Source organism: Lipotes vexillifer, unplaced genomic scaffold (assembly GCF_000442215.2).
Source record: "Lipotes vexillifer unplaced genomic scaffold, Lipotes_vexillifer_v1.1 scaffold792, whole genome shotgun sequence".
In the NCBI taxonomy this organism is placed as follows: domain Eukaryota; kingdom Metazoa; phylum Chordata; class Mammalia; order Artiodactyla; family Lipotidae; genus Lipotes; species Lipotes vexillifer.
The window spans coordinates 387,622-405,870 of NW_006795663.1; the positions used below are offsets into that span (position 1 = coordinate 387,622).

Sequence of the window (18,249 nt, forward strand, 5' to 3'; positions counted from 1 at the left end):
CTCATGGGCCCAGCCACTCCGCGGCATGTGGGATCTTCCCGGACCGGGGCACGAACCCGTGTCCCCTGCATCGGCAGGCGGACTCTCAACCACTGCACCACCAGGGAAGCCCGAGTCTGTTGCTGTTTTGCATATACATTCATTTGTTTTTTTTTTTAGATTCCACATATAAGTCATATAAAGTATTTGTCTTTCTCTGTCTGACTTACTTCACTACGCATAATATTCTCTAGGTCCTTCCACATTGCTGCAAATGGCAGTATTTCTTTTTTTTTTTTTTTTATGTCTGAGTAATATGCCATTGTATATATATACCACATCTTCTTAAGCCAAGTGTTGGCTGATGGGCATGTGGGTTGCTTCCATGTCTTAGCTGTTATAAACAGGGCTGCTATGAACATTGGAGTGCATGTATCTTTTCAAATTAGTGTTTTCATTTTTTCCAGATGTGTACCCAGGAGTGGAATTGCTGGATCATATGATAGTTCCATTTTTAGTTTTTTGAGAAACCTCTGTACTGTTTTCCACAGTGGCTGTACCAATTTATATTCCCACCAATAGTGTATGAGCACTCCCTTTTCTCCACATCCTCGCCAGAATTCATTATTTGTGTTTCTTGATGATAGCCATTCTGACTGGTGTGAGGTGATATCTCATTTTGGTTTTGATTTGCATTTCCCCAGTGATTAGTGATGTTGAGCATCTTTTTATGTGCCTGTTAGCCACCTGGGTGTCTCCTTTGGAAAAATGTCTATTCAAGTCTTCTGCCCATTTTTTAACTAGATTTTTTGTTTAAGAAATACTGGTAATTCTTGAGGAAGCAATTCGTCATCTTTGATTCTTAGTGTCTTTATATGTAAGATTAATTGATCTCTAAAATCTATAGTTTATAGGAGCAATATCCTATTGCTGAAAAATGGTGCAAAGGAATCATTAGGAATTTTTTGAATATTAAAATAAGAAATGAGTTTGTATACTTCTAGACATTCAGCCCAGTTACCCTTGTATTTCCTGATAATATTTAAGTGAGAGAAGAAATTAAAGAATTTATTATTAAATTCCAGAATTGGTTTCATTGTTGACTAAGTCAAATTTATAAGTAACAGTCATGGGACTTGGTTCATATTATTATTATTTAGATATTTCTGATATGTTTAGCAAATATTTACTATTGAAGTATATTAATTTCATTTGTTCCTAGAAAAATTATTTCATGTTTAGCTTATCTTAGCATTTATTGAAAGTTTTTGCTTTCTCTATGCTAGGTATAACTCGGAAAAATCCCAGAACACCTCTTTCTGATCTCCAGGGAATGAATACTCTAAATGAAAAAAACCAACAGTAAGTATGTTTGGCTTAAGTTTTCAAGGACGTAAAGAAGAAATAACTAGAATTCTTATTAATACTTCTGTGGCTTTAAAAGTATGCAGTAAATCGGGCCTTTTAATTTCTTAAAGCTTTTGTAAATGGTGTAATAAGTTAAAAAGGTTAGAGTTAACAGTACAGTAAATTATCTAAGATTGCCTCTAGTAAAGTGGTTGTACAATGTAAAAAAAGTTTCCCCAGGATAATTAAAAATGAGTGCATATGTTTTAATTTCTGAGACCCTTCTTGCGTTTTAAATGTCTTTTGCAAAAGTAATGGGTATTCTGCTTCTTTCCATGGAGAAATCTTATTGGTAAGTAATAATTGAGTAGTTTGATTTACAACTGTCCGTTACCTTTTCTTGATGAGTGTGATACCCAAAGTTTACCTTTTACCATTTTCAGTGAAGAATTCTTAAGTAAAATTTGAAAGTAACAAATATAAGTAATTTTTTGAGTTTGTAAATAAAGCTCCTTTTCCTTTACACCTACTGTTTTATAAAGATTGTACTTTAAATGAGCAAAAGAGCATTGTTTAGTGTCTAGAGTCTGCCGTGTACATTTTAAACATCAAGAGAATTGAGCTTCTTAGTGTCCTGGTAAGATACAAGATTAGGATGATCAGTTATTTAAAATTAAAGTATAACTTCATTGATCAGGTTTTCCATTTTGAGTTACTATGTCTTTCTAATATATATTGTCACTTCTCTGCCCCATAACTTTTTTTTTATAACTCTTTATTGCTTATTACAAGAAGTCTAGGTTCACTATTTTAACCTGTAAGAGCTGTCAGAGCCCAAGTATCCAACCTCAACTGTACTTACCTTTAACGCCAGCAAATTGAACTACTGGCTGTCTTTATAATAGTGCATGCATTTTGTTTTCTTAACAGTGACAGTTGGCTGACGATGAAAATCACCATTATATGTGCATGTTAGATTTTACCTAAGAACAAATTAGATCATTAATCTGGTGACCTGTGTACCTTTTTTATTTCAATCTATTGGCAGTATTCTCACCCTGGTCATTAGAGATCCCTAACTTAAGGAACTCATTTTCTTGATTTGGGTAAAAAAAGGAACTGTGACTTGTTGCATTTCCCGAAGCAATTTAATGGTTATAACTTTCCTAATTCCTAGTTTTTATTTTTGTTTTTTTCTTGGCCACTCGCGCAGCTTGCAGGCTCTTAGTTCCCCGACCAAGGATTGAACTTGGGCCACCGCAGTGAAAGTGCCATGTCCTACCCACTGGACTGCTAGGGAATTCCCAGTTGTGTTTCTTTGTACTGCTTTCAATTTTGGATGCCTGAAGTGATCTATATGGGCTTCTGTTTTTTTATATGTCAGTTGGAATAGTCTGATATATTGGTTTAAGATTGGTCTGGGCTCAAGCAGTTAATGTGATTTTAGGCACTCATAGAATGACAAACTAATTTTGTAAAGATGTGTGTATAAGCTCATTTTTGAGACCCTTCCTCACAGAGAAATTGATCACACCAGCTTGATTCTTTTCCTTTGCTTACAATAAAGATATGTGGCATTGAAGTAATGTTATCAGGAAAAGGCCAGCTAGCAATCTTAACAAGAGAGCTTCCCAGCTTGTGTTTGTTGTATTGGTGAGTTTATTTTAGACATATTTTAGAGAAAATTGGTGAGAAGATAGAGAGGATAGAACAATAGATACTCAGAAAATCAAATCAGTCATGAAATCATGAGCTTGTATCTACTAAGTGGAGTCTTTTGGACCTTCCCTATGGAACACTCCTAATAAGTGACTCTTAAATGAAAGAGTGGAACATCCAATTTGCTGGTGATCTAGGACTGAGAATTGATGTAGTCTGTATAAAAACAAGGAAACGCAAATATAAAACTATTTTTAGCCAGTGCAAATATTCCTCAAGTGAGAGATAAAACTTTCATCAATGTTGAGTGGGCAGTTGCTTTTTGGTAAGAAGGTATAAACTGGAAACAGATGTCTTTGTATCAAAATATGATTTGAAAAAAGTACAGAGCCTATAATTACATATCATGAAGCAGAGATGGTAAATAGAGGCTGCTGAAGTGACACTTAATGTGAATAACTAAAAAGACTGCCCTGGTTTCAAAGATACATTCGTTCCTAGATGGAAAAAGCTCTTCTGAATAGTTGTAGAGAAGATTGTGTGAAGAATAAAATGTACCACCCTATATTGGGAAAATATGCCTTTGGAAACTTGTTATTTAGGGGGCAAAAAGAGTACTATCAGAATTTATTGTAGACAAGTACATAATGAATTTGCACATTGTGGAAGTATATGGTATGTTTTATAATTAAATGGGGTCTGCTGTACTATCATGCTAATACCAGGGCATTAAGGAACTAGAATAAGTCTCATTAAAACTTGTGGGTTATGACACCATTTTTTAGGACTTTGGCTATATTGATAACCACATATTTGAGTACTGGGATAAACCTATCCTCTAAGAGTTGACTATGTAGCATGTGCGGATCCTGATTTCTGTTCTTAATGCAACTGAAAACTCACTGTCTAAAGTGTTATTTTTGTTTAAATTCAACTTTTCCTCTTGATCTGGGCAAATGACTGCTTACCATCTGAGACATTGTATTATGAAATGCAACAATGAGAACAAAAATAAATACTTTTTTTGAAGGATAAGTCAAATAATTTATTACTAGGGTTTTTTAAGTAATTATCATATTTAACATGATTTATAAAGGTGAATGGGTTTCAAGGTTCTCTTAGAACCAATATGACTTGATGTCACATAAAACAGCTTGGAGTAATTTCTCATATGTTACAGCCAGATAAATCTCATGGCATTTGATCATGTCTTAGAATGTATTTTGTTTACCCTAATGAAAAAATACAGAACTTGGTTATTAATGTAAGCAGTTATATGTGATTAGCAGTTCATATAATAATAGCAAATTAGTAGTATGAAATAATACTCATATTTTAGTATAAATTTAAAACATTAAGTATTATAGGGCTTCCCTGGTGGCGCAGTGGTTGAGAGTCCGCCTGCCGTTGCAGGGGATACGGGTTCGTGCCCCGGTCCGGGAAGATCCCACATGCTGCGGAGCGGCTGGGCCCATGAGCCATGGCCGCTGAGACTGCGCGTCCAGAGCCTGTGCTCCGCAACGGGAGAGGCCACAACAGTGAGAGGCCCCCGTACTGCAAAAAAAAAAAAAAAAAAAAAAAAAGTATTATATAGTTTCAAAAGTCTCTTCCAAATTTTTTCACTTTAATATATAGTATGTTGGTTATCCTAAATGATATTTGTGTGTTTTTACATAGTTTTGTTTGTCCTTTGTTTTAAAAATTAGTGGCTTTTTTACTGGAGCATTATTTGCATGTAACTCCATTCCTGAAGGTCAGATCGTTCTTGAGAGAAAAATAAAGGAATAAATTAAGACAGATACAGCTTCTCGTTCTGCCAGATCATTTGTTTATTTAACAAGTACTTCGTGCCGGGTCGTGTGGCAGAAACTGGAGATTCAATACTTTGTGAGATAGATGTGATAAGTGATATGATTGGAGAAATATAAGATACCATGGAAACATAGAGGAGGACTTTTAAATTTTTTATGCTAATACTGTATTTAAAGAATTGGATATGGGGCCAGATGCCTCAGAAATGTTTTTCAGAAAAAGAATCTTTTAAACTGTTATCTGAGTGAAGAGTAAGGGTGAGCCCTTTGAAGAGGAGGGTGATGTTTTACAGGCAGAGGAGCAACCTGTATGATGGTCCAGGAGCAAAAAGAGAGCTCTCTCTAGAGAGCATGGCACGAATAAAGAATTAAAAGAATGTGAGTAAGAAGAGAGAAATGATGAGAGTCGACTCTAGAAAGGCAAATAGACATAGGCTAGTTCATGTGGGGCTTTGTTAGCCTTATTGGAGAGGCTGGACTTCATCTTAAGGGTAATGAGAAGTTATTTAATGCTTTTAAGCAGGGGACTGACTGATATTTCAGAAGAATCTCTATGGTTGCCTTATGGAGTATGATTTGGAGAGGGACTGGATTGGATACAGGAAGACTAGCAGTTCTGGCAAGAGATGATGGCTTGCAGTAGGTGGTCGTGCGTACACATTGATGTGAACCTGTATTAAGGAGGAAAATTGAAAATCTATATGTCTCTCATCTGATTTTATGAGGATTCAGTGTTTATGAGAAGTCTGTATTGGATTTTCTATGCTTTGTGCAAATAATTTTTATATGTATGCAACAAATATATGACAGTGATCTAATGTATATATAAGGAGTGCACTGTATATAGAGAAAGACGTTGTGTATGCTATCAATCTTAATAGCAATGTACGAAGCTAAGGGAAGCCCCTAGAAAAACTGAGACAGATACCTACAAGTCATTTCACTGAAATAACCAACTGGCACACAGATTTTTAAGTACACATAGAGCTTTTTCTTTCTCCCCAGCATCCCATTGATTGTCCTCTCTTAAAAATAGGCACAGCCTATTTTTGCTTTCTTTCACTTCCAACCTTCTACTTCACCATTGAGCCTGCCATTCTAATTCTGGGACTCTTCCTGTTACTCAGTGTGTAAAATACCAGTAAAACCTTTTTGCTGTATTTTAAGCCTTTACATAACACATAGGAGAAAGAGCACGGGTTTGGGAGTCACCAGAAATTTGTTCTTGGCTCAGCTTATCTTCGTATTCTGAGGTTGTGGCTCTTGTAGCCTTCGTTTCCTGAAAAGAGAGGGTGGGGGGAATCTATGTCTTATATAAAAATTGTGGAATATATTGGGTGAGGAGACAGAGTAATTAAGGATGATTTCTAGATTTCTGGCTTAGTACTTAAGTAGGGAATATAAAAGAGGCAACAGTTTTGAAGAGGGAGTGATAGTTTCAGCTTGCACTTGTTACTTTGAGATTCCTGAGAGACCTTCATCTAGAGAGAGAGAATAAATCATTGGATGTACAGATGCACTCAGTTGATTCTTGGGCTAGAAGATGTATTTTGTTATTAACTGGGGATCTCGGTGTTTAGTTGGTGACTTCCAAATGTCTGCTATCTCTAGATTGTTTCTTTTGGGTCAGTCAGTTTTCCCTGCCTATAGCTTTTAAATCTGGCTACTGATGTTCTAGGTATGTAGCTGGGCTTCTCATGATTCCATACGCATACTTCCACTTAATTCCTCCTATTTTCAGTGTACCTCACCCACTCCTACCTTTAGCTATGCCTAATGTCTCTGACTTCTGAGATTCTGTGTTTCCAACTTTTCTATAAAGTAAAATCTTTGAACGGTTTGAGGAAGGGAATGTTACTTCACTATATAGGGTAAGAGTAAGGATCTAGCTCATTTTTAAAGACTTTCAAACTAACTTCCTATTTTTAGCCCCATTCGGCATCACCCTTGCAGTGGTACCAGTTATTTCTAATATCTGAACCTTTCCAGAGTTCTGAATGAGAACAACTTGCATTTTGTTGTTTTAGCCTCTCTCCCACTCCAAACCCCAGCCTCTACACATCTACACACACACACACACACACACACACACGAGCATATGTGTATTCTCAATCATGCCTACCCCTATAGACTCCCCTTTTCTATGATTCTGACGTACACATAAACTTAGGTTTTAATTTTTTCTAGTCTACTACATCTCTTATTACATGTCTGTCAACTTTAAACTTTTACTCTTCCTTGTCCCTTGCATAGTCTTCCTTCTCACTCTTTGTCCTTGTGAATTTATGACTTTGTCAAATTCGTGGTATTTCAGCTGGGGGCTGACATAAACAATTGCTATGGAGTATGCTATGGCAGCTTATTATGGGTTTCCCTTATGCAAACACCAAATAGTTTATTTACAAATGTAACTTATTTAAGAATGTTATCCTAGGGAGCAGGAGTGGGGATATGGGAATAAAAAAGGGAAGGATGGAGAATCCGTACAAGAATCAGTGAATGAGTTGGCCACTGGGTGTCTCCTTTGGGAAAATGTCTATTTTGGCCCTGTGGGACCAACTGAGAAGCTTAATGATTTGTGTCTCAGGACCATCTATTTGCCTTGAGGAAAAAAGAGGAGGGACTAATCCATTGCTCCAGGGGTTGCTAGCCTCACAGAGAGTTCTGCTTGTGTAAGTGCAGAGCAGAAGCCTACATCAGACAAGAGGCAAGTGTCTGGAGTCTGAAACTAAGTGCTGCCAGCAGCATCTGTTTGACGCTGGACAAAATTTGTGTGTATGACTAGTTACAGTACCATTTGCAATAGCAGCAGCTAGAATAAGAGGTAAGACTTACGGGATTTGAAATGGAACATAAGAAGTGTGCAGTATACATGTTTAATAGGAAGCTTTGATTCAGTCTTTATACATTAAGGTAGCATTTGATACAAGAGAATATACAAAACATACATGTACATTAGGAAGCATATCAGTAAAATGAATACCACCCAAGTTCAGAACCAGAAGATTATTAGTATTGCTGCAGCCACTTTTTTATCATATATTTTCTGATCATTCTCCCTCTCTCCCCACAGGTAACTGCTATCCAGAATTTTATGTATACCATTACTATGCTCTAAAAAATAGTTTTACACTAAACATACGTTTTTCTAAGCAGAGAGTCGTTTGGCTTAGCTAGTTTTTGAGTTTTAGAAATACTAATATATAGTATGTGGTTGCTGTGACTTTTCTCCTCAGTAATATCTATCTAAGATTCATCCATCTTGTGGCATGTAATTTGTTCTTTTTAGTTGCTATATAATATTATATAGTATTGGAGGGCATGGGGAGTTATTGTTGAATGGGTACAAAGTTTCAGTTTGGCTAAAAGTTCTGGAGATAGATAGTAGTGATGGTTGCACAACAATAAATGTACTTAGTGCCACTGTATTGTACACTTAAAGATTCCTCAGTCCAAAGTCATCTATTCAGCCAGATTTTCTTCTACACTTTGGTGGTGCTTATATCCATTTCAACCCTAAGCTTTTTTGACAATTGTTTTAATTTCCTCTGATCATGTACAGATGCATCTTGAATTAATTTCATCTTCTTGTAGAAATCTCTCCTGGCATTTTTTTGATCAGAAGCGTTTGTTCTCTAGACCTATCACATAGCTGTCACAGTGGTATCTTCTTTACCTTTGTATTGGTCATTCTTTATGTTATTCTTCTGTTTTGTATCAACAGTTTTTTCTACCATTATTTCCTTTTATAGATCTACTTTGTAAACTTTTACAGAGCATATTCTCTAGAAGCTCCATGAGAAAGTATATATAGGAGGAACATGTTTTTGATTTCTTGTATAACTAAGCATGCATTTATTCTGCCCTCACACTTGATCGGAAATTTGAGTGTGTATAGACTCTTGGTTGGAAATAACTTCTTTTAAGAATTTTGAAGACACTGCCACATTGCCTTTTAGTTCCAGCATTGCTGATTTCTGAGGCCTTGTTTTAAATAGCTTTATTGAGATATAATTTACATACCACAAAATTTCACCCACTTAAAGTATACAATTCATTTAAGAGTTGGCCAACTATTCCAAAATCTAATTTGGAACATTTTAGTCAGTTCAAAAAGAAGTTTCCTATTTACTAGAATGTTTCCTTTTCTCGTACTCTCACTCACTGTAGGTAAACATGATCTACTTTTTGTCTCTGTAGATTTGCCTATTCTGGAAGAAAAAATATATTTTTTGGAAATTTTATATAAATGGAATCTACAATATGTGGCCTTTTATGTGAGACTTCTTTCGTTTAGCATAATGTTTTCAATAATCTACGTTGTAACATGTACCAGTACTTCATTCATTTTTATGGCTGAGTAACATCTCATGTTATGGATATTTTGGTTACACATTTATCAGTTAATGAACACTTGGGTTCTACTTTTTGGCTATTATGAATAATGCTGCTGTGAACATTCATATACAAGTTTTCGTGTGGACGTGTTTTCAGTGCTTTTGAGTACATGCCTAGGAATGAAATTGCTGTGTTATATGGTTACTGTCTGTTTTGTTTAACATTTTGAGAGTTTGCCAAACTATCTTCCAGAGTGGCTCGGACCTTTTACATTCCCAGTAGTAATGGGTAAGGGTTCCAGTTTCTGCACATTCTTGTCATTTTGTTATTGCCTGTCTTAGAGGGAATGAAGTAGTATCTCATTGTAGTTTTGATTTGTATTTCCCTAAATAATGATGTTCAGTATCTTTTATGTGCTGATTAGTGATTTGTATATGTTTTTTGATGATTCATATATCTTCTTTGAATAAATGTCTATTTTGTTCATTAAAATTTTTTTGGTAAATATTCTTTCCATGTATATAAATATAATTGTCTTCAAACTGTATCGTGCAACAATATTTAGATTTGATAATATATGCAGACAGCTCTTTATGCTATTAAATACTGTTCTCCCACATGATTTTTTTTTAAACAACTTTATTGGAGTATAGTTGCTTTACATTGTTGTGTTAGTTTCTGCTGTATAGCAAAGTGAATCAGCTACATGTATACTTATATCCCCATATCGCCTCCCTCTTGTGTCTCCCTCCCACCCTCCCTATCCCACCCCTCTAGGTGGTCACAAAGCACCGAGCTGCCCTCCCTGTGCTATGTGGCTGCTTCCCACTAGCTCTCTAGTTTACATTTGGTAGTGTAAAATACCAAATGTAAAAACAGAGAGTCAATGCCACTCTCTCACTTCATCCCAGCTTGCCCTTCCCCCTCCCCGTGTGCTCAAGTCCATTCTCTACATCTGCCTTTATTCCTGTCCTGCCTCTAGGTTCTTCGGAGCCATTTTTTTTTTTTAGATTTCATATATATGTGTTAGCATATGGTATTTTTCTCTTTATGACAGATTCTAGATCCATCCACCTCACTACAAATAACTCAATTTCATTTCTTTTTATGGCTGAGTAATAATCCATTGTATACATGTGCCACATCTTCTTTATCCATTCATCTGTCGATGGCCACTTAGGTTGCTTCCATGTCCTGGCTATTGTAAATAGAGCTGCAGTGAACATTGTAGTACATGACTCTTTTTGAGTTATGGTTTTCTCAGGGTATATGCCCAGTAGTGGGATTGCTGGGTCGTATGGTAGTTCTATTTTTAGTTTTTAAAGGAACCTCCATACTGCTCTCCATAGTGTCTGTAACAGAAATCTTCTTAACTACAATTGTGTGTGTTTAGTGGACCAACCTTCATTGGACATCTACTATAAGCTAAGAACTGGAGGACAGTGATTAGTAGAATCTGTGTGATTCTTGATCTTATGGAGCTTACTCTCCAGCTCCCAGAGGGTTTATGTTTACTACAGGAGAGAAGGGGGACACAAAACAATAAGAAAATTGTACAAGACCATATAAATTTCCAAAAGCTATGGAATACACTGTGAGATCTCTGTGGGAAGACATGGGCTGTGGTCTGCTCTCAGGCAAGGGAAATGACATGTACAAGGGCTCATTGTTAGCTCAGAGGGGAGATGGGTTTAGGGGAGCAGTAGGAAACAAAGTTGAATAAATACAGTAGGGCCAGATTGTGAGGCCCTTGAAATCAGATATAGGAGTTTACATTAAACTGGTGTGTTAGGAAATAGTGAATCTATTAAATGAGTGTGTGTGTGTGTGTGTGTGACAGAGAGAGAGAGAGAAAGAGAGACAGAGAGATGGAGAGAGAGGAGAGAGAGCTAGTGAATGAGCAGAGGAATAAAGTCTATCAGGGTTGTTTTCTTTCTAAAAAATCCCTTCACTGGCTCCCTCTTGGGAAAGAGGATAGTCCCAGCTCTTAGCAGGGCACACCGTACCCCGCACAAGCAAACCTCACTTATGTCCTCAGCCTAGTTTTAAACATTCACCCCATGACTCCTCATTCTGGACACACTGAACTTCTTGCTCTTCCTTTCACATTGTGGTAGCTTGGAGCAGATATATTTACTCTACCCTGTAACCCTTTCCCTTCTTTCCTGGGCTGTTGAGACCGTATCCATCATTGCTGCTGAGAAGCTTCCCTCAGCCCACCGCAGCCAGAACTGGTTTACTTCACCTTCCTTTCTATCATATCACTTTGTACATGTCTCAATTACAGGATTTATCACACTTATTGTCACTGTTGATATATGACAGTCTCTGTCCCCTATTCTTCTAGTCTGTTCATCTCAGACTCATCTCTGTCCCCTACTAGCCTGTGAGTGGGACCACGGCTTAGTCTTCTTCATTCCCCCAGCACCAAACACAGAGGCCAGCACGTGCTAAGATGAGGATGCTGCATAAGGCCTCATGTCCCACTTAGGGCTGGAAGGAGCAGGGCAGAGGGGTGGCAGAGAGAGATTAAAGAAAAAAATGAAGGCGAGATTATGGAAATCATAGGGAGATCGAAGTAAGGGGATAAATGAGACAAGAGGGGCAGCATTTGTATGAAGCACTGGGATGGGTAATATGAAGACCTTGCTCAAAACAGGTGGGGTCAATTTAAAAAACCAACATTTCTTCAGTGTGTGGGTAACACTATGTTAGACACTGTGGGGATATAAAGTTAAACAAAACACATTTCCCTGTGATTTGGTTGGGAAGATAAGACAAAGACTGGCAACATTCATGCATACAAATACAAAGTTTTAAGGTTCTTAAAGTTCAGTATCATTTTCAACTTCAGGACATTTAATATGAAGCCCCTCAGCAGTCAATAAGATATTGTTTTAAGAAATATTAGTTATGGAAACTGACTTGCCTAGTTGAGATCTCAGCAAAGCTCAACAAGCCTAGACTTGAAACAATTTTCTTGGAAACTGGACTAAGACAAATTGACATGGAAATGTAAATTTTAATACCATTTAGGAGTATTTCTCATTTCTCTGTGTCTCAAACTGTATATTATGAGCCTTTTTTTTTTTTTTTTTTACCGTCCCTGAGTAATATTCCATTGTATATATGTGCCACATCTTCTTTATCCATTCATCTGATGATGGACACTTAGGTTGCTTCCATCTCCTGGCTATTGTAAATAGAGCTGCAGTGAACATTTTGGTACATCACTCTTTTTGAATTATGATTTTCTCAGGGTATATGCCCAGTAGTGGGATTGCTGGGTCATATGGTAGTTCTATTTGTAGTTTTATAAGGAACCTCCATACTGTTCTCCATAGTGGCTGTACCCATTCATATTCCCACCCGCAGTGCAAGAGTGTTCCCTTTTGTCCACACCCTCTCCAGCATTTATTGTTTCTAGATTTTTTGATGATGGCCATTCTGACCGGTGTGAGATGATATCTCATTGTAGTTTTGATTTGCATTTCTCTAATGATTAATGATGTTGAGCATTCTTTCATGTGTCTGTTGGCAGTCTGTATATCTTCTTTGGAGAAATGTCTATTTAGGTCTTCTGCCCATTTTTGGATTGGGTTGTTTGTTTTTTTGTTATTGAGCTGCATGAGCTGCTTGTAAATTTTGGAGATTAATCCTTTGTCAGTTTCTTCATTTGCCAATATTTTCTCCCATTCTGAGGGTTGTCTTTTGGTCTTGTTTATGGTTTCCTTTGCTGCTCCCACATGGTTTTTAAAGACCTTATAGACTTCCATGGGGGTGGTTACAATATAACTTCTTTCATTTATTTCCAATTTTTGGTTATTTAGGTTGTTTCTAATTTTCTTGATATTGATGAAAATTTTTGTAGATAAAGTTTTGCATGTTTGATTATTTTTTTATCTTCTGTTGTTCTTAGTAAGAAGCTTGACCAGAAGGACAGAACAAAGCTATTACAAGATTTTAAAGATATTGTCCTGGCTATCTAAAAAGTAGTATAGTTTAAATAAAGAACTAATTGGAAAATAAATATTTTAAGGTTATATTCCATTTTTCAAAAGCAGGAAGTTTCAAAAATAGTACAAAGGAAAAAAATAGTTCATAGAGTCCTATGTACCCTTCACTCAGTTTTCCTAAAATGACATCTTATATACTGGTAGTAAATTATCAAAACCAGGAAAGTTACATTGTTACGTTAATATTAACTAGACTACAGTTCTCACCATTTAAAAAAATCTGTGTGTGTGTGTGTGTGTGTGTGTGTGTGTGTGTGTGTGTATGGGTAGTTTTTTGCAGTTTTATCCCATGTATAGATTTGTGTAACCAACACCACAATCAAGATACCGAACTCTTTCATCATCATAAAAGAATTTATTCATGCTGCTTATTTGTATTATCCTTCTTCCATGTCCCTTTCCTGTCCTCTAGCAAACACTAATCTGTTCTTCATTTCTGTAGTTTTGTTATTTTGCGAATGTTATATAAATCAAATTATATAGTATGAAACTGTCAGGGAGAAAAAACTTTTCGTCTGCCTTCTTAGGTTCAGTGGCTGCGGGCCTGTAAGTTAAACTAATGAAAGACAATTAACAGGAGAAGAAGCATACAGTTTTTATTAATGTCTTACGTACATGAGTATTCTCCGAAAAGAAGTGAAACTCAAAGAAGTAGTTACACTCAGTGGCTAATATATCCTTCTTAAAAAGGAAAGAGGGTTTGGGCTTCAAACACAGACAAAAGCCATGACATTATATTTTAATACATTATATTATTTACTGCTTGTTAAGTGGTATATTTAAAGGTATTAGCTATATGATGTGCTCACCTTCATGCACATTTGAACGTGAATGTGCTAGAATCCATAGAAATTTTTTGTTCTGAAAGAGTAAAGAAATTTTTTGTTCTGAAAGAGTAAAAGATAAGCCAAATTAAGCCAAATTAATCAGTAATCTCTCTGATAAAACCATTTTCTGCTGGTTTAGCTTTTTTTCTAAATGTTAACTTTGGTGTTTAAAGTTTTATTTTACTTTTTTAAGAAATGTATAGAGTTTTAGGGATGTCTCAATTCACAAAGCAAATTGTACTCTATTTAATTTTTACAGTGAAACATTTGATTTTGCCTGGAATGGCAGAACTGGGATTCGCCAGAGCAGACTATCCAGTAACACCTCCTTGCTTGATAAAGATGGGATATTCGCTAATTCAGCTAGCAGCAAACTCTTGGAGAGAGCCCATGGAATTCTCACGTTAGTATTGATCAATAATGTGGATTGCTTTTTTATGACTGATTTAAAATTTCTGGCTAAAAAAGAAGAGAGGTGATCATGAAGCATTATTTTCATGAGTAGAATTTTGAGTGAACCAAGACTCAAAAGTAGTCAGAATTTAGAGCTGTGACAGTCTCCTGTATTATAAAGCTGGTGTTTGTTTTCATCTCACCAGGAGAATCAGACTGAATATACTTATTATGGAGATGACTCTTTATTGCTCTTTAACAGACCCTACATCCAGAGAGAGCAAAAACTGATAGTTCTTTTTAGGATTCCTAGTCTTTAACTGCAGTTGTCCTTTAATTCTGACAATCCTAACAAATTGGGCAGGAAAATCCCTTATGAAGTGGTGAATGGGGCCATATACAGTTTACCCCTCAACACTGCATGGGTTAGAGGTGCCAACCCTCTGTACAGTCAGAAATTTGTGTGTTTCCTGTAGTCAGCCCTCCATATCCACTGCTCCTCAGTATCTGTGATTCCACATCCACAGATTCAACCAACCGCAGATCAAGTACAGTAACTTGAAAGACAATTAACAAGAGAAGAAGCATACAGTTTTGAAAAAACTGTTGAAAAAAATTCCACTTATAAGTGGAACTGCACAGTCAAAACCTGTGTTGTTCAAGGGGCACCTGTATGGTGATGTATAACACTTAACCCAAGCCTGCCATTCCTCCTTACCTGATTTAGAACTGGTTTGAGGACATAGATATAACCATGCATGGTAGACAAGTAAAAAGTTCTTAGCTACCTATATCAACATATTTCAGACACTTCCAAAGCATATTTTTTGACCACTAGCTAGAAGTGTGACTGAATTGGATTCCTTAATCCCTAAATCATTGCTTAACAGTGTTAATAGGCTCAATTTGTATAAGTCTTGCTATACTCCAGAATTAGTAGGTGAAAGAGCTTAGATTCAAGCCCAGGTCTTCCTGACACCCCAGCCCATGTTCATAAGCATTGGGCTTTATTCCCTGTATGTAGCCATTAAAAAAAAAAGATTTGATATAAGTGTGATACTGAATTATGAATAAGGGAAAAAAGGGCAAAAGAGAATTTTTAATTTCTAAAAATGGAAGATCATGAGTCTTAGTGAAAGGTACATTTTAAAAATTCATGAAATTAGGCATCTATTTAAGCTTAAAATGACAGAAACAATGCCTCTGTAGGTTTAAGAATACAGAGCCCTATTAACATCCAAAAGAAAATGAAACTTCAGGTTTGAATGTACATTATGTTACTTATCATCGGGCTTAAATGTGTTTGTACCTGTATTACAGAGCAGGCATCTCTTTTCTTCTCTTATCCTTCCTTCCCAAAGGTGACTGCTTAGTTGAATTAGACAGTGTTTTCATTTAGGCGACCTATAACTTGGAAATGCGTATATAATCTGTTGTTTTAGTAGAGACCTTGAAATCATTCGTCTCTACCGTGGTTTTTTTTTTTTCCTAATGTATGATTTATCCCTATAGGAGAAACAAAAATTTCAAATCCAAGCCTGGCCTTCCAAAGGTGAGTATTACGAAAAAATTGTTTCTGTTAGTGCCCCATTTCATAATTATTTTTTTATTATTCATGCAAATGATCTTCATAAACAAAAAAAGAAATATCTTATTTGTACCCAAAATAGAGGTTAATTGTGTATATTCAGTTGAAACCATTTTAGAAATAATGCTGGATGTTATGAAATGGCCAAGTTTAATGGTTCAGGTAAATATTTGTGATATGTCCCATTTTCTAGTGTTTGAAGAGCTTCTGAATATAAATGTAAATTTTTGTTGCGTAATTGCATCTTTGCATAAGATCTTTTCATTTCTCCTTGAGTCAGGTTAAGATAAAATTCTGAATTTTATCTAATTTAAAAATAATTTCTAAGTAATGCTTACCTAACTCTCATCATCATTAGCGTTAGTTAGCCAGGTTTTTCTGTAAAGGTCCAGTTAGGCTTGCAGGCTTATCTCTTCTGGTCTGTGTTATAATTACTTAGCTCTGCTATCATAGCACAAGTGCAGCTGTAGACAATATGTAACTGAATGAGAGTGACTGTATTCCAATAAAACTTTATTTATGGACACTGAAATTTGAATTTCATTTAATTTTCACATGCCATCATATATTATTTAATTCTTTTTGCAACCATATAAATCTTATAAAAACAGTGGGCAGGATTTGACCCAGGGGTTGTAATTTGCCTACTCTAATCTACATTCCAAAATATTTATTAAATTTACTAAAGAAAGAAAAATCTTAACTGAGTTTTTCTTTCTCTTGTGCTCTCCCAAAGAAGGAGTCCTGTCGTTTGTAACTTTGTTAATGGGCATAATTTCAAAGTTCTAAAAGAACTGAAAAAGAGCTATTTATTGTCATGATTCTCTAGTTCAAGAAAGAAGAAAACAAATCTGTCTTTAATTTTTCCTTCTACTTAAGTCACCTTATATTTCCAAAGAAAATTTAATGTACTGCTGATGTGGTTTGTGGTAGTGGCAAATATGTTTTAAGTCACAAAGAAAATTAACCTAAGTGGTTTGTGATTATGGTCTTACATGAAACAATTTTATGTAGAAAGAAAGAGAGGAGACTACATTCATTGTCAAATATTCATTATCGTTCATTTGTCTTTCTTTTTTCCTTCACTGTCTCTCTAGCCTTTTAGTATTTTGAATGCCACCTCTGGGCCTAGTGTTTGTGCTGTTCTTTTCCCTTTCCTCAAATGGATAAATTATTTCTTTTTAATTGTAGTATAGTTGATTTACAACATTGTGTTAATTTCTGCTGTACAGCAAAGTGACTCAGTTATACATATATATATATACATTCCTTTATAACTTCTTAAACTTTACATGATAGCCAACAAGAATATGTTGGATACATCTGAAGTAAATGATTCCATTCAGTCATCAATCATGGGAGTCCCATCTATTTCTCAATCTTTTAAAATTAAATATGGCTAATTTTTTGTTTATTTTAGTGTGTCTTGTGTATTCAAGTACATATATTTAATATTAGAGAGGCAACATAGTCTGTGAGAATATAGACCTTGGAGTCAAACTGACCTACATTCAAATGATGGATCTGTTACCTGCTGTTTGATTTTTTTTTTAATTAATTAATTATTTTTTGGCTATGTTGGGTCTTTGCTGCTGTGTGTGGGCTTTCTCTAGTTGCAGCAAGCAGGGGTTACTCTTAGTTGCGGTGGTGCATGGGCTTCTCGTTGAGGTGGCTCCTCTTGTTGCAGAGCATGGGCTCTAGGCGCGCAGGCCTCAGTAGTCGTGGCACGTGGGCTCAGTAGTTGTGGCGCTTGGGCTTAGTTGCTTTGCAGCATGTGGGATCTTCCTGGACCAGAGCATGAACCTGTGTCCCCTGCATTGGCAGGCGGATTCTTAACCACTGCGCCACCAGGGAAGTCCCTGCTCTTTGATTTTTGGAGTAAGTTCTCGAACTTGTCTTAACCTCTGTCTCTTCATTTGTAATGTGGGGGATAATATATGTTGTTAGGATGAGAGATATATATTTGGTATGTGCATGATTAGTATTCAATAAATAATAAGTGTTTTCTTCATATTTGCTGCCAGAATGTTAGAGCTGAAGTCGTGGCTTATCTGTGTACATACATGATGTGTGCTTTGTTTAGTAACCTCACTCTTCATCTTACTTTCGTACCCTTCTTTAAATATGCCTCATTTTTTCTAATTATGCTTAATGAGTGTTTGTGTTTTGCTTGTTTCTTTCAGTCCATTTCAAACCAAGGCAAAACAAGTATATATTAATAAAATTAAAGTGGTGGGCTTCCCTGGTGGCGCAGTGGTTGAGAGTCCGCCTGCCGATGCAGGGGACACGGG

At 36.2% G+C, this 18,249-nt stretch overlaps 1 protein-coding gene across 1 annotated transcript in view; it reads left to right on the forward strand.

Moving 5' to 3' along the window:
* The window catches only part of MYO9A (myosin IXA), a 224,341-nt gene that overhangs the window by 99,184 nt on the left and 106,908 nt on the right, over positions 1 to 18,249 (forward strand). Inside the window, 3 exon segments of the mRNA XM_007467841.1 lie at positions 1,266 to 1,341; positions 14,237 to 14,380; positions 15,883 to 15,922. Coding sequence (XP_007467903.1) covers positions 1,266 to 1,341; positions 14,237 to 14,380; positions 15,883 to 15,922 — 260 coding nt within the window.